The 18,259-nt window shown below is 39.4% G+C and overlaps 2 protein-coding genes and 3 non-coding genes across 6 annotated transcripts in view; all 5 read left to right on the forward strand.

Moving 5' to 3' along the window:
* Window positions 1-477: 477 nt before the first annotated feature.
* ing4 (inhibitor of growth family, member 4) lies at window positions 478-7,044 on the forward strand. The gene is made up of 8 exons (XM_033639916.2): window positions 478-560; window positions 1,046-1,117; window positions 3,095-3,261; window positions 3,380-3,494; window positions 3,601-3,712; window positions 3,838-3,982; window positions 6,090-6,151; window positions 6,276-7,044. Exons 1-8 carry the CDS (start codon window positions 524-526, stop codon window positions 6,313-6,315), a joined length of 750 nt encoding a protein of 249 aa, XP_033495807.1. The 5' UTR covers window positions 478-523; the 3' UTR covers window positions 6,316-7,044.
* A 1,504-nt stretch (window positions 7,045-8,548) lies between these two features.
* ncapd2 (non-SMC condensin I complex, subunit D2) overlaps window positions 8,549-18,259 on the forward strand; it is a 33,457-nt gene continuing 23,746 nt past the window's right edge. For both annotated transcript variants that reach the window (XM_033640791.2, XM_033640793.2), the window contains exons 1-14: window positions 8,549-8,705; window positions 9,272-9,391; window positions 9,497-9,572; window positions 9,656-9,714; window positions 10,247-10,422; window positions 10,938-11,083; window positions 11,668-11,795; window positions 11,974-12,097; window positions 12,216-12,363; window positions 13,990-14,187; window positions 14,274-14,408; window positions 14,500-14,587; window positions 16,522-16,726; window positions 16,848-16,966. In XM_033640791.2, the coding sequence (XP_033496682.2) occupies window positions 9,274-9,391; window positions 9,497-9,572; window positions 9,656-9,714; window positions 10,247-10,422; window positions 10,938-11,083; window positions 11,668-11,795; window positions 11,974-12,097; window positions 12,216-12,363; window positions 13,990-14,187; window positions 14,274-14,408; window positions 14,500-14,587; window positions 16,522-16,726; window positions 16,848-16,966 (1,720 nt within the window). In that variant the 5' untranslated portion in view covers window positions 8,549-8,705; window positions 9,272-9,273. The remainder of the gene's footprint in view (window positions 8,706-9,271; window positions 9,392-9,496; window positions 9,573-9,655; window positions 9,715-10,246; window positions 10,423-10,937; window positions 11,084-11,667; window positions 11,796-11,973; window positions 12,098-12,215; window positions 12,364-13,989; window positions 14,188-14,273; window positions 14,409-14,499; window positions 14,588-16,521; window positions 16,727-16,847; window positions 16,967-18,259) is intronic.
* LOC117266532 (small nucleolar RNA U85) lies at window positions 10,503-10,837 on the forward strand. The gene has a single exon (XR_004502501.1). It is a non-coding gene; the product is annotated as a small nucleolar RNA U85 (small nucleolar RNA).
* On the forward strand, window positions 13,178-13,500 carry LOC117266531 (small nucleolar RNA U85). The gene has a single exon (XR_004502500.2). It is a non-coding gene; the product is annotated as a small nucleolar RNA U85 (small nucleolar RNA).
* LOC117266537 (small nucleolar RNA U85) lies at window positions 14,639-14,962 on the forward strand. The gene has a single exon (XR_004502505.1). It is a non-coding gene; the product is annotated as a small nucleolar RNA U85 (small nucleolar RNA).

Genomic DNA, 18,259 nt, shown 5'->3' on the forward strand with positions numbered 1-18,259 from the left:
CTTGTCAGTTTAGTTTTAATAAGTCATTATTCCAGTTACAGATATATTCAACTGAATTTAGACTAGCAACCCATTTTTCATTCAAACATCTAAAGTATCTTAAACTGTAATTAGGTGTAGTGAGAAGTGCATTAAAAGTAGCTTGAATTTGAGTTCTTATCAGTAATGATGTATAGCCTATGGAAAAATGTTAAAAGTCGCATTGCCGCTATCTTTATTTTGATTGTCCATACAATTAAATAGTTTGTCGAAAGATAACATGAAATGTCTTAATTCTGATTTTAGACTAGTCAGAATTTTATTAGATATATCTTAAATTCAAGTTTAGATTTTTAAATGCACTTTATTTTAAATGCTAATCTTTAATATGCCACATGGCAGATAGTATTAATTATATATTTAACTTAAATAATATCTGTACCAATTTTGGATGTGAATTTGTGCTGGAAAGTAGTGTTGTCAAGGCTGTAGTAACAACCAATCAAATTGTCCGTCTCGGACCGGAAGCTCTGTTGTTTACAAGATGGCGGCGGGGATGTATTTGGAGCATTATTTGGACAGTAAGCTGATTAATATGTGATAAACATGTTGGAAAACATTTGAACATATTCAGCTCGTTTTATACTTTGGCCTTTGTTGTACCGTGTAGTTCCTGGAAAACCCGCGCGCGGAATGGGCTGTTTCGACCGTTTCCCAACGGTCAGCGGGTTTAGGCTCAGACTATTTCCTGGAAAACGCACCGTGGCGAAGAAAGGATGCAGTTTGAGAATGCAAAGCGCATATGCCACACTAGCCGTGCAGAGCTAGTTTGAATTCATTTAGCAAGCAAAGTCATATGTCTATGTGCCCCCTTGTTATTACTGAAATACATGTGCATGTTAGCTCGAGCGCCATCGTTAATGTAGCCTGAGCATCATCCAGCGCGCATTAAGCTAGCTAACGTTATCCTGCTTGTATTAACGTTACAGTTTCAGGGTTGTTGTTTTTTTTTTTTTTACTGAAAGCGGGATTAAAGTGTTTGTTTTCTCCCCCTCCACAACACCAGGTATAGAAAACTTGCCCTTCGAGTTGCAGAGAAACTTCAATTTGATGAGGGATCTTGATCAACGCACAGAGGGTGAGGACAATGACCCGTGAGACTACTGGGGATTTTAACCATGTACTGGTGAAAACAAAAACACGTGTCAATTGTACACAATTTAGTTGAACCATGTTTTAAAGCACACTACGCCAGTTAGATGTCCCATGTGTGAACAAGGTGATGTATGCAGTGGTTCCCAACCTGTGGGTGAGGGTCCCCCAAAAGATTCCAAAGGAAGTCTGAGGTGTCACAAGATGATTAAGAAACAAAAATCAGGGGACAACTTTTATTTAAAATGATATATGCTTTTTTCTCTTCCTAGTATTTGCCATTTCTTGTGTAATACTGGATATTTTGATTTCTTCAGGCCACTGAAAATCCTTCAGATGAAACAATCCAAAGGCATATTTTGACCAAAGGCACTTTTTCATAGGAATGACCGCTTTGAGTGACTTTTTTGTAGCTCCTTTTGGTGTTTTTGGACCAAACGGTTATGAGTAGCCTCTGAGAGGAACTACCCACTGGGGACCTCCCCTGACAAATGCATACCATCACATTCCCCTTTTACATTGCCTGTTCAAGGCAGGAATATCATGCTGTTTTTCCACCTCACCGTGCCGTATATAAGGTACGACTGCGTAATGGGGGGACAGTTGTCTCACCTGTAATCTGCCACGGGAAGTAGTAACAGTACAGAAATGCTGTCTTTATAAACAGGGCTTTATAATCTGTATTGGCTATGTTCGACCAGTCAAGGTACACTTAAGTCACCCATGTCTTAGGTTAGGTTAGCTAGGTTTCTAAAACTATGAAAAAGTTCCTTGGTTCGAAAAAACCTTATGTCAGTTGATCAGTTGAACATGAGCGAATGCAGCACTGGCAAGCTCCATTCTTAAAACCCTTAGCCATTCGCCGTGTAAACAACAGACAACACAAAACAAGAGCTTGTAACCAAAATAGTGTAAGAAAAGATACAGACGAATGGACCAACAGTGATGTCTAGGTTTTTCAGAGTATATATGCAACCAGGGAAATACAATTATTTTGACTCTTAAAAGTGCAACATTAAGACTCTTCTACTCTACATCACTTCATTGTTCCTATGGGAGGTTTGAATGCAAACAGAAAAAAAGCCTTCGAAGGTATGTAGTTTTTTGGGGAGCTCCCCATTGGGCAGATCCTGTCAGGGAGTCCCCAGACCTGTTTGGTCCAAAATCACCATAAGCCTGAGGAATCATAGTTTGATTGAACTGGTTACAACTTAATGTCCACTAGGGCTGCCACGATTAGTTGACTAATCGATGACTAATCGACTATCAAAATAATCAGTGACTATTTTAGTAGTCGACTAATCGGTTTGAGTCATTTTTCCATAGAAAAGTACTATAAAAGTACCCTAAAATACTCCTATTGCAGCTTCTTATGTTCAAATATTGGCAGCTTCACACACTCTCCCATTACGGTGAACTAAAACCCTTTGGCGTGAGTACGAAACAAGACATTAGATGACATAATTTTGGGGTTTGGGAGAGACAGACCGACATTTTTCAACATTTTAACACATTTTTTGATAAAATGATTAGTCGACTAATCAAAGAAATAATCGACAGGTTAGTCGACAATGAAAATAATCGTTAGCTGCAGCCCTAATGTCCACAGTAACGCCACAACCTGTGACGAGGAGTCACAAGGAGAAATTACTTTTTAAGGGGTCACCAGCTGAGTTTTGGGAATTACATAACTCCACGTCAGTTTGGCACCAGCCTTGTGGTAATAATTAACTGTTGTCAATTCAGTATAATACGTTGTGAGTGATTTAAAAATTCAGAAAATACTTTAGACAGTATCTCACTTTTTTTCACTCAAGGTGTTTATAGGCATTAATAAAAACTAACGTCCATCCATATTAGACATGAAAGCTGACACTTAAGATTTAAGCATATTTTGCAGTTATTATCTGTATTTTTGATAAATATTAATTGTTTTAAGTTTTACTCCTTGTCTCTGTTTCAGATCTGAAGGGACAGATAGACTCTCTGGCTAAGGAGTACACAGCCAACGCCCGGACTCTCTCCTCTGAGCAAAAGCTGTCCATACTGAGGCAGATTCAGCAGTCTTACAGTAAATGCAAGGAGTTCGGAGATGATAAGGTGCAACTGGCCATGCAGACCTATGAGATGGTTCGTAGCTTTGAAATGAACATAATGTTTTACATATGTCTGTAGGTAAAATCAGTGGGAAACCAGTTTATAGACCCACCATGCCACAGTCAGACTGCTAAAGTTGTGTTTCCTACAGGTCGACAAACATATCAGACGTCTTGACACAGACCTGGCTCGGTTTGAGGCTGACCTGAAGGAAAAACAGATCGAGAGCACGGACTATGATTCCACCTCCAGTAAGGGGAAGAAAGGTGTGTGTCCATTGTATTTGTGTGTCTTTCTGCTTTTTACAACAAGAACTGTCAAGACAATGAAGCCAAACTTGGTGTTTCAACTTGAGTGGTTGTGTAATTCCAGCTGAAACCAGACAGAAGGAAAAGAAGACGGCTAAAACAAGGTCTAAAGTGAAGAGTTCAGATGAAGATGGCAGTCCCAAGAGTGCACAAAAGAAAGTCAAACTCCTTCAGCCGTATGTTGTGTATATACTTTTCCTGCTTGTGATGACCATGTGTTTGCTCTTCACGTTTTAGTTTTTAGTTAGCGTCATGATCACACTTACATTCTCACTTTCAATACTTTCTTTGCTATCATCAGAGGAGAATTCAACAGCCCTGCCGCCAACTTTGGGAATGTGCACCCATCTGATGTGCTGGACATGCCAGTGGACCCCAACGAACCCACTTACTGTCTGTGCCATCAGGTGTCTTACGGCGAGATGATCGGCTGTGACAACACTGATGTGAGTTTTGGGGGGTTTTTTGTTATTTTTTTCAAATCTTTTTAAATATTTCTGCTTTAATAAGATACCGGGGTGGGACTTGGTAGTTTCAGGACACTGTTATTGTGCTATACTCTATTTTTCTGGAGAAATAATGCTTCACATCAGGTGTACTTACAGAAGAAGTAGAGGAGGATGAAGTGGAATTTTTGGCTTTTATTGGTACAAACTACAGTGTGGGTGTGATTTTCTATCTAGTTTTTTTCCTTGCAAATTTTGTATCTATTTTTCCTATTGCTGCATGCCGGTCTTACACCAAACAACTTTTCAAGACAATTTGGAATGTTGGTATAAAATCATAAAAGTTTTGCTAGAGTTGTGGCATGTGGACTCGATCGTTTGATGTTATGTGGTCATAAACTCAGTCAGAGCTGTCTTAAGTCCGCTGTTTTTTCGTCTTGGTGTACGGACAAAATCAAACATATTTGATATTATTGCACGTTTTTAGTCTTGGCTCAAACATATACTGAAGTTCAATGACGTGAACGTTGTCAACAATAGCTGTGCTCTCTCCAGCACCAAACAGGAAGCAGCAAACCGGGTAGGCAGTAAACATGGAGGGGACTCCAAAAATGAAAAAAGGATTCATGTTTAATTTGGTGTGTATTAGATCCACCAACGGGGTTTTATTTTACTGAGAAATCCTAATTTTTGAAATGGTTTGCCTCTCATTCCCACAGTCTGCTCCAAGTAAAATAGCGCAGTTAGCCAACAGAGGCTGGTGGCAACTTGAGGCGACAAAATCCAAAATGTAATATTTGGAAATACAGTTTATATTTATTGATTATATTGAAACAGAATTGACTAGAATACTGTCGACATGTAACGTCTTCTATCTTGAGTTTTGAGAGTTATGTGTTTTTGCTAAGCGTCAGCCTCTGAAATGTAAAAATGAAGCCAGTGCCAGAAACTGCAGTGCAAAACATTCGTTCATTCAAAATTTTTTATTAACCCCTTCACATTTTATTAGTTTGCAAGGCTTAAAGTTATGCATAGTAACAACAGGGCCACTTGAGTGACAGGCTGTCTGCAAGGCGTCGCTACAGTCTATGAGTCAGATCCACCCCTCGCTTATTCACGTTTCCACCCCCTTGTCCAAATATGGTCACTTCTGGATCCAAACAAGCAGGATGGTGACAGCTGAGTTGCTGAACTCGAGGCTTCAAAACGACAGTCCACAAACCAGTGGGTGATGTCACAGTGGCTACATCCATTATTTAAACAGTCTATGATTTTTGCGGACATGTAAGGAATTGTTAATATATCATATTTCTTAGGACGGGAAATAATCTCAAAAGGAATCTACTTGTAGTCTTGAAGATAGTGACCCTGTAAGAGTCTCAGCTTTCCTGATGTCAGACTCTAGTGTTCTTAGAGTATTTTCAAAGTCTTGTTTTAAGTCTTGTAGTGTATGGTGGGCATTAGTTATATTCCTCATAATCATTTTTTGGATTTTGTAAATATTTCCTGAACGGAAGACGACCTATAAGCAAAATAGTGGCATGTTGCAGGGAGAGGAAAAGAGGAATTTTGGTGTAAAGATGTGCCAAAATGCTTTTTTGTGGCATACAATACATATAAGAACACAGATAATGTATTTATTCATTTCATGGGACCTTTAATATGAAGGGCTTTTCCAAACAACATATGATTAAATGTTTATATTTATCTAAATAGCATTAACTTTAGACACCAATAATGATGTACCTTTATAGTACAGGCCTGAAACTGACAAGATTAAGTATGAGTAATGATAAAAAACAGATCTTTGATAGCATAATATATCAATAAACAGTCACAGAGTACATATACAACCTTTCCCTTAAATATACAGTATTTCCTAAATGCTAATCACAAATTAAAGAGGTTGAGGAGTCCTGTAGTCTCGTGACTCGTCCTCTGTGGATAAGGTCACAGATGACAGGGCACATGATTGATTAGCAGATGATAAACTACACACACTGTATGTGCGTTTTTGATGGTCCGTTTTGAATCATTTCGTCTCGGCTAAGTGCTTCATTTGCAGGAATACTTGACGGCACATTATTGTTTTTTGTCTTTGCTCCAGTGCTCCATTGAGTGGTTCCATTTTGCATGTGTGGGCCTGACAACCAAACCAAGAGGCAAATGGTAAGAAACTCAGGCTGAAATGTACTATTCTTTTTTTTTCTTGTACCAATGTGTGCAATAAAAGTGTGAATTGTTACTCATTCAAGTCAGTCAACAAACACTGTTTTTAATCTGTGCCGTGCAGGTATTGTCCACGGTGCTCTCAAGACAGAAAGCGAAAATAAAGACACCTGGAAGAAAACGTGCTCACTGATCCGATGGAAAATGAGAAGAATATTTCTTCATTAGTTACTAGAATTTTTGTTTCTCATCTTCCTTAACATTTGGTGCTTTTATTTCTTTTTTTGGTTTACGTAATTTGCCTTGCTCTGATGCAGTGTGTGTGTGAAGGAGCCAAGTGGTTACAAATATATTTAAATATTGATTTTTTTCTTAACGGTTAACAATAATTTTGTTTCTTTTTTTAGTTACATTTGGTGCTATTATTGTGATTTCTTTTTTTTACATTTTGTTTTACACGTAAATAATAAACACTACAACTGCCCCTAATGGTTTAACATTTCCAAGTTGTCACGATACTTTATACTATATTCACATGTACAACTACAAATTCAAGTATTTTGCTCTTACAACAGTTTGGCCCTGGTTATTTTTTTGCTCCATTGTATAGTTAGTTTCTCGTGCGTAGCCTTAGAACACTAGATTTATGTTGCAAGTATATCAAGAGGGCAAAAGAACATGAAGACAAGTGCTGCATCCTGACAGTATTAGTCATCTGTAGGTAGTAAGTTAAACCATTTCATTTTAACATTTGATTGAGTGCTGTATAGAAAGTAAGACATTCTGTGAAAAGTATTGTCATTTCTGTAGCTGAAACATTGGTACAGTGGAGAAGGGGTGATTGTGTTGTCAATCATTTGAATACAGCTACTACCTCAAAAAACTTGGCTGTGTGGTCCTTCGTCTCTCTGTGTTTTTACATCATATGGTCTGATCTGGCAGCTCTAACCTTGTGCTGTAGTGTTTGTAGTTGTCCAGTAGGTGGCAGTGTTGTATGAAAACCCCAGATCCTTTTAAAGGACGTCTGTTTAAACGTCAGTCCCTATTTGGAATAATAGAAGGATAATAATTAAGAGAAAATCATTTTATTGCAAAGAATGGATGGATCTGGTTTATTATTAATTTATTAGGTAATCATGGTAGCATTTTAACATATAATACTTTTAAGGGAAATGCAATATTGTTTATACTGACAGGCAATATAATAGTAATTAAGTCAGTTCCACAAGCAATGATTCAGTTAATTAAGGACATCCTGATCTATTCTGCAGTTATTCCACAAGAGGCTTCATTAGGTACAGGTGGTTTTAATGTAAAATGCAATAATACATTCTTAATGAGTGCTCTCACTTCCATTTGTTTCGCCATCACACTTGAAGCAAAGATACATGCTGCAAGGATACAGAATCAGAATCAGAAATACTTTGATTCCCAAGGGGAAATTATGATTGTTACAGTTGTCCCTAAGTAAAGAATAGAGAATTAAAATAGTAAGAGTATGAAATAAAAGTGTGTAAATATAAAGCAACAAGTAAAATAAAGTAGAAATGAAATGTGCTTTAAAATAAAAATAAAATGTGCATGATAATACAGTGTTTTAACATTAGTAATTAAGTCATAACATTTGAATATTAGAATAAAATATATATCGTCACTGTGCTGAAGCTGTAAGTGTAAAAATTAAACTACAATATATACATCATTAGAATAAAACAAAATTAGAGTAAACCTAAGAAATATGTACAGCTATGTGCATTGATTCGACAGAAATTTTGCAGTTAAAATAAGAACCATTTACCACTCTTTTCCAATTCCACCCAAGGCTAAAGAAGTTCACTTTAAAGTAATGAATGAGATTTACACATGTAATAACTTCTTAGGCCAAAGGTTTAATTTGGATTTGAATATTTGTACTTTCTGTAACTCAAATATTTAAACCCTGGAACATCTTTTCTCTGTAATGTAATTAAACTAGGACCTTCTGGGAGTTTTTTCAATATTGGCTGACTGTAACCCTAAGTTATGAAAACATAAAGTTTGGTGTCCAACTGGAGGACAAGAAAGCAGAGTTTGGGATTCACAAATTTTTTTTCTTTTTTTTTTTCAAAATATTTTATTCACAAATGTCGTTTTTTGAAAACTATCCATGCATTTCCCGTGTTTTTAAGTTCGATAATTCTATTCATAAAATGTGAGAAATGCTGTAAAAGTGGAGCGGCCCTGCGGGTGTGTAAGTATCTGCGCACCTAAATTCCTTTAATGACAACTAGTATTTAGTTTTGATTTTGTTTTATCTTTAATCATTATTTATGTCGGCTTCAAATTTCATATTCCTTTTCTCGACTAAATAAAATTATTATTTGAAATAAACAAACAGAGTATTTAAACCGAGTCGGCGCAGGGTTATGACGTCAGAGCGTCATCGCTTTGGCGCGATGTCCAAACAAATTTGAAAACCTGCGGCTTCAAACCGCCTACTGACGGCAGAGAGAGCAGGCTACACCTTTGTCTTCAGAGGTCGACACTGTGGCTAAAGGGACTGTAGCCGCTACAGGTCAGTATTGTGTCTCCAACTTAGTAAAACAGAGTTGATGGTGTAGTTTATGTCATGTCGTTTCCGTTGAATAACGTTTCAGTCAACAAGTGATGCTACGCAATGTCGCTAGCTAAGCTAACGTTAGCTTTCCTGCTAACTTCGCTAGCAGTAACTTACCTGTTTGTTAGCTAGCTTAATTCACAACAAACCTGTGCTGCTTGGATAATAGAAAGGCTTGTTAATTTTTCTTTTATTAGAAAACATATTTACTACCTCACCAATCTAATTCTGTGTCAGTTTTTTGTTTGGTGGGTATCAAATGACTATTTCCTGAAGAATTCGTAACAGAAATATTTCTGCGACAAACTTAATCGCATTTTTCCAGACTTGTAAAACGAAACCGCTTCATTTTCTGTTTATATTTGCAAACGGTACGTATGGTTTTAAGACCGAAAGAGAGTGAACTAAAGGGACAAAGTCAGTCGACTAGCATTAGTTTGCAGGTCAGTGTTGAGTCCTGTGTACTGTAGTTTCCCAGCCAGCGTTGCTGTACACTAATGTAATGTGTTTGTTTATTGATGCAGGGATGTCGTGGGACTTTTTTGTGCCCGTGTGCGTGGGTGACCTGGTGAAGACTGGGGGGATCAACCAGTATGTCGTTCAGGATGTGGTGCCCCCAAAACAGCTGCCACTCTATCTCAGTAGTAAGTAGTGAACTTGAATGAGTTCTGGAGTTGTTCTTTGTTCGGTATTTTCATTTGAGCTGGTGTGTTTGTGACCTAAATAATTTTTGTGTCCCTTTCTCACAGAATTCAAGTCAGCACTGAGGAGCCGGGGGCCTTTGTGTATATTGGAGCACTTTGACACAGGCTACAGCGTGCTACAGTAAGTACTGATCACATATAGTTTGCTGTAGGTATTGTTTTTGAGAACTATGCATGTTCAAAACTAATTTCTTACTTTTTTAGGCACTGCAACTCAGTGGAGCTGGGTGTGAAAGAGGATACCCTGGAGTTACTTGTACAAGGTTAGACTTTTTTCTAATTTCTTTATCTTTAGATAGACATATGACCATAAGCGCTATATTGTAGGGAACTGGACTTGCTTGCGTTTCTTGAAGACATTTTGTCTTTCATCCAAGAAGCTTCTTCAGTTATAATGACTGTTACAGAGTTACAGGCTTAGTCCCTGTGTGGGTGTGAGTCTTTGCTGAGTCGTAAGGGTCACATGTGAGCTTAGTTTCAGAGTCGTTAAGTTCACAATGTGAGTCGATGACCCACCTGGCTATCATTTGAGTCGTGAGGGTTGGGTGAGACCAGGTGTGAAGTCATCTGGGAAGGGATCCCAAGACTGCACTGTAGATGGGCTATAAGTGGTGGTTATAAGGCCACCCCCTCTGTTTAACGATGGTTGTTCCAGTTTGAGCAAGTCCAGTTGCCTACAGTATAGCACTTAGGATTACCATGACCTGGATGACTGAGAATCTTCACCGAGATGTAGACATATGACCTTGATATGCTGGAGTTGATCACATATTATCTTTATTTTTTCCCTTTCAGTGGTTAGTGGCCTGGCTGCTTCCCTGCCAGCACTTCTCACCTCCACCACCATCTCTGCTGCAGAGCGCAAAGAGAAACTTAATGCTGTTAAAATGAGTGTCTACCTGCTCTGCAAACTCGCAGAGACCTTTGAGAGTGACTCCTATAGACAGAGCATTGTCACGGCACCTGGGAAGGTATGATCAGTAGAGATATAGCAAAGAAATACATTGTTAATGGCTGTGTCAGTTACCAGTTCTGTGTTCCATTTTAAATGCCCGCATGATGATATCATGGCAAGTTTTATGATCCAGTCAGACCAAGAGATTATGGTCTGTAGCCTGCTGTTAGATGGGTAGTCTTGGTAGTGTGGTGGAGTTTTACTACACTGCTGTAAGGGCCCAACAACAGTCAACTTGTCACCTTCTTCAACCTCTGCCCCCCAAAGAGCAATGGGACAGGGCAGGAAGGAGATGTCAGATAATGTATGGATGTTTGTTTGTCCTTGTGTGTGTTCTTGTATGAATGTTTATGTATCAGCTGGCAAGAGGCTATAGTCTCAATAAAGTTGGTTTGGCACACATGAACTACAGTCTTTGGTAACCTGAGGGCATGTATTGTAGGATATTAGCTTTATTGTCTTGTGTAGGACATTTTGAGTTGAGTCAAATCTATGAATTTTAATTTATCAGGTTTTGTCTTTCTTGCACAGGGTGGTAAAAAAGGCAAAGGTGGTGGAGAAGGACTGCTGCAGTGGGACTCTGAGAGAGAGAGGGTGCTGCAGGCCCTCGTCCAGCTCTTCCAACTGGATATCCGTTCCCTCTGGAGCCTCTCCCTAGTGGAGGAAGAGTTCATCAGGTACTCTGCTGACTGGGGAGCTCTTGGCAAGAGTACAGTATCAGACTTAGTTGTGTTAATTCAGTTAGTCTGTGTAATTTCCCGTTTTCTTCTCCCGATCTTTGAGATTTTGTAGCCTTAATTGGGGCTTTTATGAAAATTATCTTTGTCTTCCCATAAATAATGTCAAACCAAACCTAACATGATCAGATCGTCTTGGAACTGTGTTTATTGCTTCATGTAATGTTTCCGTTTTGAACATTTCCTCACAGTCCTAGCTTTTTATGTTCAGCAGAAAGGATATGCAGTGATTGCTTCCTACAGAAGAGATTAATTTGTTTTCAGTTCTCATGTCAGTACCAGAAGTTCTTGATAGTTATGCTCATAACAAAAGATCACACATTTTTAAAAAATGTGGTTAGCTTTAAGAACCGTCACAAACATAGTGTCTGTATAGATCTGCAAATTTTTCTGATGAATACAGAACTTTGTGAATAGACTGTAGAATCTGATCTGAGCTTGCTTGAGTTGCTTTTCTCTCAGGTTTTCACCATACCACAACATGAACAAACTTAATTCTTTGCTCTGTCCCTTTCTTCTCTCAGCTGTGTGACCTGCTGCTGCTATAAACTGCTTGAGAACCCAACCATTGGCCATGTCAAGACCAAGCCCACCAGAGATTGTATAATACACCTACTGGGAGTGCTAATCAAGAAGTACAACCACCTCCTGGGTTAGTCTCACAGTCACACACTGAACCTGTGAGCAAGATTTATAACTGAGGGAGCATATCAACCCTGTCATTTTCAAGAACCTTGTGTATAAAGAGCAGAAAATAATAGTACAAAACCTCCTGTTATTCAGCATACATTGTACATTTTGATTCTAGTGAAGACTCTAATTTTTTACAGGTGCAAGTGTGAAAGTGATCCAGCTGCTGCAACACTTCGAGCAGTTGTCATCTGTGTTCGCCCAAGCAGTGTCTGTGTGGAGCACAGAATATGGAGTCAGGGCGATCATAGGAGAAGTTATAAGGTCAGTTTCCAACAAAAGGTCCTTTTTGTGAATCTGTTCATGGAAATCTGATTCTTCAGCTGCAAATGATGATGTATGGGAGGATTTTCATGCCTTTTAATTTTTCCCATTCTTTCAGGGAGATTGGTCAAAGGTCAAGTGAGGAGCTTGCCAGAGAGGCGTCAGGGGTCAAAGCTTTTGCCGCCTTCATTGCAGAAGTCGGTGCCCTGGTGCCTGAATCAATGATCCCCAACATAAGTGTGCTCATCACACACTTGGAAGGAGAGGTACTATATGCATACTTTAATGTGTTCATCCTGCTAACATGGAATTCCTAATTTGCAGCTCCTGAAAAGGAACACTAGTGTCCTTAAAGCAGTAGAAACTTGCTGCGGAATTCATCTGGCATCAGGCAGGTTTATGTGATGATTTAAAGGAGTAACCCTTAATATTAATGAGTCATCACTAAGGTGGCTGCTCATGCAAAGAATTAAGTCTCTACGAGAGCATGCGTACCGCTTGATTGAGTTGGGAGATTTCCTTTCTCCACAAATCACTGCTTTTTGTGCCCTTCAAGACTTTCTGTGTGGGGTTTTATGTAGTTTTGTCAGTGTGGGACACACTGCGCTGTCAGGTACATACATTTCATTGAAGGCCCTGTCGTCCTGGGTTGTGCGGTAATGTCAGCACATATTAAAAAAAGATTGGGTAAAAGAGAAGAAGGGTTTTTTAATTGTATCGTGTATGTTTTCTGTGACAGGGGAGTGCTACAATGTCTTGTGCTTCACAGAATAGCAGACTATGTGTAGCAATAATTTCACACCTGACAGGGACATTACAGCACCCAATTAAATCTTAGACAAGTGCAAGTGCACATTTACTATGCAGTGACTCTCAAAAGGAGCAAAAAGCGATGGCCCACACTCATGTATACATTTATTTTTTTATTTGGTCAATAAGTTGTCTTGCCCAGGTGCAAGTTTCACTATTATAATGTTGCAATGCATCACTCCTCATTTAGGACTTGATCAGTGTTACCTCTGTGTTGTTGAAATCTACACACAGAGCTCAATTTTTTTTCTCTTATTCTGTTCACACTCTGCCCAATGATGAGACCAAGGCGAATACGAGCTTACTGAATGAGAGTTGGGTTCCTCTTTGCCTTGACTGGCAGGTAATCTTGGCAGTGCAGAGGAGCTTTCCTGCTCTGCTGTAAGGGCCTGCCTACAGTGACTTGGCTCAACCCAAATTATTCATCTAAAGTCACAGCAGAATAATTGCTGGGATGAAGCTGACAGTGTGTTTGTGTGTCTGTCTGTGGGTGTGGGTGTGGGTGTGGGTGTGTTGTGTAGGGGCAAGGAGCTCACCCAGCTCTCTTTGCTATTCGGTTAGCAATGAGTTGCTTCTTTGGTAATCTGAGGGCAGAGCTCAGAAAATTCTGAAGATTTGGCATGAAATGCCACAATACATCAGTCCTTATTAATTGGTCCATTATTGTGTTTGACACTAAAATATTATTTTAATGACAGAAGAACAGCAGTCTGTTGTACCAACTGCATACATTTCCTCTTAGTTAAGGTGAAGTTAAGGGATGGAGTCCTCACTAAACGATAAGTTGAAACTAGATTGTTTCAGGGTAAAGCTGTGTCAGTGTTTTGTTGCACCCCAAAGACGTAAGGTTCAATTTAGATCTCTTCGTGGTACACCCCTCAAGTGTAAGATTTAAGTTTTACCGTATGATTATGTTGAAACTGTTTCAGCTGGTGCAACCCGTACAATATAAGTAACGCGCAAACTCCAACCCAAATTAGAAATTCTTTTCAAACAATGCTGCATTTGAACTTACACAAAGCTGGTGCAACCTATTGCAGGATCAGATTCAGACTTACTCCCTCTGTCCTACTGTTTTCCAGAGTCACACAATGCGTGTTGCTGTCTGTGAGGTGCTGGGAGAGATCCTCGTGCGGGTCCTGTGTGGCGACGGGCTTGACGAGTCTGGGAAAGCTGACCGTGACCGCTTCTTTGACACAATGCAGGAACATCTGCATGACACACACTCCCATGTCAGGGCACGTGTGTTGCAGGTCTACACACGCATTGTCAACAGCAAAGTATGTTTTTACTCACTTCTATTGTATCTGTAAATGCATGTTATTAAACTCTCCCATGGTAATAACTGCTATCTTTCTGTGTTTAGGCCCTGCCCCTGTGCAGGTACAGTGAGGTGATGGAGCTCGCTGTGGGGCGACTGATGGACAAATCTATAAATGTGGTGAAGAGTGCTATCCAGCTGTTGGCAGCCTTCATCGCACACAACCCCTATAGCTGCAAGGTAACTGGAAGCAACATGATTTAGGCCCAGACTGGCAGACATTTTTTTAAGAGTTAACAATCTCACTGGACTATGTACTTGTTTCTTTCAGTTGAGCAGTGCAGATCTGAAGAAACCGCTGGAGAAAGAGACCGCTAAACTCAGAGAGATGAAAGAGAAGCTGGAGGGAAAAGCACCAGGTGAGATCGAACCCTGAGAAGTTTATTTTTCTTCCTGCTCAGTCACACTCTGCCCAATGATGAGACCAAGGCGAATACGAGCTTACTGAATGAGAGTTGGGTTCCTCTTTGCCTTGACTGGCAGGTAATCTTGGCAGTGCAGAGGAGCTTTCCTGCTCTGCTGTAAGGCCCTGCCTACAGTGATTTGGCTCAACCCAAATTATTTCTTTAAAGTTATAGTGAAGTAATCACGGGGATGAAGCTGACAGTGTGTGAGATTGTGTGTGTGGTTGTATGTGCATTTGTGTGTATGTGTAAGAGGCAAGGCAAGGAGCACACCCAGCTTTCGTTGCTGTTCAGTCAGCAATGAGTTGCTTCTTTGGTAATCTGAGGGCAGCGTTTAGAGACTCATCTGAACTCAGCAGACCGGGTCTGTCCCCTTATTTAGTTGTCTGAAATTGCACTCAAATTTCAGCCAGACCAAACAGTTAGTAAGATTTTGCTATTTTATTAAGTGCCAGGAGTTCATTTATTTAAGTTGGAAGAGTTTTAATCAGAAGTAATACTGTTCACAGGGTACCAAAGTTATGTAGTTTTAGATGTGAGCAAAAAAGATGCAAAAAAAAAAAAAAAAAGGTGGTTCAACAGTACCTTTTTTAAACGTGGTTGCCAGCCTGGCCCCCAGGCATCAGCTTTTGGTTGCCAAAACTGAAAACATGGTTGCCAATTAAGTCACCCTATATTTTGAGTAATTAAGGTACTATGCAGTTACACTTGAGCTTGACAATGACACTGTGACATTAAAGAATGTTTAAAAGCTGTATTACAGTAACGGAATAACATTTTTTTGCCATTTGCTGTGCAGCAGATGAAGTAAGGATGTAGAGGCTCCTCATTTTCAGAACACAGTGTTGAAAGGTTTTATGAGAATGGCCCAGTTGAAATCATTAGTCTTGCTAATCGCTGTGGTCATCGGCTCATCATTGGTACAGTGGGTGTGCTGGCTTTGGCTTGTCAGTGGGTGTGCAGCCTCTACCTTATTATGCCATTTAGGTGCCCGCTCATGTTGCTTCCAGCTCCGTTGCTTGTCGAGCCCTGTTGTTCCGAAGGATCTTCTATGTTAAACTAGTGAACTTGTCACTTATCAAGGTGTATGTTGTGCTTGCAATGCAGTATAATTTACATCCATTTCGAAGATGCTGGGACACTTCTCCTAAGAATTCACAAATCTCGGTTTTGTTTTTCATTTAGGTTTATCTGTTTCGTTGTAAGCTGAACCAATTTGCTCATTCGTTTTTGATGCAGACGGGGTTAGTCGAAGTTTTCTCCCCAGTCAAAGCCTCGGCCTCTAAAAGAGATGCCTGTGCACACACAAGTAAATGCATCAATGATGTGCAGCATTTATGAATCCAGTTACGACCTTAATAGCAATATTCAATTATCACTAATGCAACAAATACAAAACAAGTATTTATTTTGGGGTGCACTTTTTGCTGTCCCTGTTCTTATAAATGAAAAAGTGGCAGCCCCTGGCAACCAGTATTGTCGAGCCCTGAAATGTCAGTATTGTAATTTCCAACATCACTTGAATGGAGCAGTAATTCTGTCATTTTAGCATTAGTGCTATGATTTTGTTTCTCCACAAATTGATGACTGAACCACCCCTCCCGTTTTAATGCATTTTGCACTTATTAGCTTTTAAAAAAAACAAAACACAATCTCATTTATCTAATGTCAGAGAATACTGTGGCACACAGGAAAACAAACATGGTCGAACGGTGGCACAACATTGCCATATAGATATTTAACCCCGTCAACAATTACTATTCTGTCTTGCTAATTTATTTATTTTGAATTATTTTTGTTCCTACTCATGCTCTTTGCAACTCAACTCTAACCGAAATCATCCTTATTGAATCTGAATTTTTTTCCCCTTTCCCTCTGCCTCTCTGCAGTGGCGGTGATTAAAGCATCTGAGCTGTGGGCAGCTATGGAGCCTGAGCTGCTCGTCACTGTCAGGACCGAGCTGGAGCCCACAAGTGAAGCGGAGAGGGAGCAGGAGGAGGACGATGAAGGGGATGTGGAGGAAGACAAGGAGGCAGAAGACGACAGGACAACTGCGGTGAAGGTTGCTCAGTACCTGCGTGTCAACAAATACAGGTAATGCTAATCACCAGTGCTGGCCCAATGTGTCACTACCTGAAGGATTTTTTTTCCTCTCGCCCTGTCAATTAGCCAAAAATTTGATATGTGGAATTTATTTTGTTTTCCCCCTTTGCAGGAATGCCGTGCGTCTTTGTATAAGAGCCCACAGCTGCTTCCCTGAATCTGAGATGTTTGCTTCTCTGTCCACTCTCAATGCTGAGACTTTAATGGACACGCTGGCTCTGATTTTCAAAGGTAAAGCCTACACTCGGCCCACCCGACGTGTTTCTCTCCAGAGGCACTCATCAAAAGGGCTCTCCAGTGTATCCTAATGGAAGCAAGATTGAATCTATTTAACATTCAGGCCTTTGCATTTCCTCTTGATTGGACTGAATTCATTTCACATTATTTTTCAGTGTCAGTTCATTAAAACTGACACGTCTTTAATATGTGACTTTACAAGAGTGTGAGTAGAGGATATATTTAAGAGCATAGAACACTGCACTTCTCAATCAGCCATCTCATTGGACCTCCACCAATGAACACTGCTGCACTTTTACAGTTATGCTAGATGCATATGTTGAGTTGCTACCGAGTGTAATCAATACATGAAAGAAATCAACTTGTTTCAATTCAGTTGAAGAACAAGACATGAGATTTTAGCCCTTGTATTATGACTGTTTTTGGCATCACAGCTGCATCGATTTGTCAATTAATCCAGTAGTTGATCAAAAGAAAATTAAGTGCCAACAATTTCTTTAATTTAATTTTATTATTATGTATTTATTTATTAATATATTTAATTTTTTAAAAATTCATTTTCTAAACAAAAATGTTTAGAACATTTGCTGGTTCAGGCGTCTTTAATGTGAGAATTTGCTGCTTTTCTTTGTCATTTATGATTGTAAATGAGGATTCTTCAGGTTATAGACTGATGGTTGGACAGAAGAAGCAATTTGAAGATGTCACTTTTGGCTCTGGGAAATTGTGATGAGCATTTTTCACTATTTTTTTTTTTTTTTAATTTTATAGACAAAGGTTTACTGTGAAAGTGATCTGCAGATTCATCGATAATGAAAATTATCATTAGTTGTAGCCCTATTAGCATCTGGCAGTTCAGGCAGGGACAGCCGTAAATTGCGATTACAAAGAAAATTGCGTAAGTAATGACTTGAACATTAATTATCAGCATATGTCAGATTTAATAGAAGTCCACCAGACTTAATTGTCTACATTACCCAGAGCCAATTGCATCATGGGGACAAAGGCTGCTGAAGACTAGACAGCAACAAGTGTATTTCTTCTTTCTTTTTAATTGTATATGCACTATACCCTGTAATACTGGCAGATGGCAAAAAAAAAGTGTGCAAAGGCAATCAGAATTGGACAGCTTATTCCTTAATATGCTGCTAATGTAAATGTAACAGTTCTGAAGCTGCCTTACACGCACTAAAAGCCTCATGGCAAAGAACAGATTAAATTTAAGTACAGTACAGCAGCTGCAGGAAGTGTTGAATAATTGAGCACCTATGGAAAAATGACTTATTG

The sequence above is a fragment of the Epinephelus lanceolatus genome, chromosome 10 (genome assembly GCF_041903045.1).
Source record: "Epinephelus lanceolatus isolate andai-2023 chromosome 10, ASM4190304v1, whole genome shotgun sequence".
Classification (NCBI taxonomy): domain Eukaryota; kingdom Metazoa; phylum Chordata; class Actinopteri; order Perciformes; family Serranidae; genus Epinephelus; species Epinephelus lanceolatus.

Excerpts from the sequence above, each read along its gene's own strand:
- ing4 (XM_033639916.2), top strand. The coding sequence starts at position 524 with ATGGCGGCGGGGATGTATTTGGAGCATTATTTGGACA. Across the intron at positions 3,262-3,379 it reads CCATGCAGACCTATGAGATG|GTCGACAAACATATCAGACG; the intron begins GTTCGTAGCTTT and ends TGTTTCCTACAG. Across the intron at positions 3,713-3,837 it reads AAAGTCAAACTCCTTCAGCC|AGGAGAATTCAACAGCCCTG; the intron begins GTATGTTGTGTA and ends TGCTATCATCAG.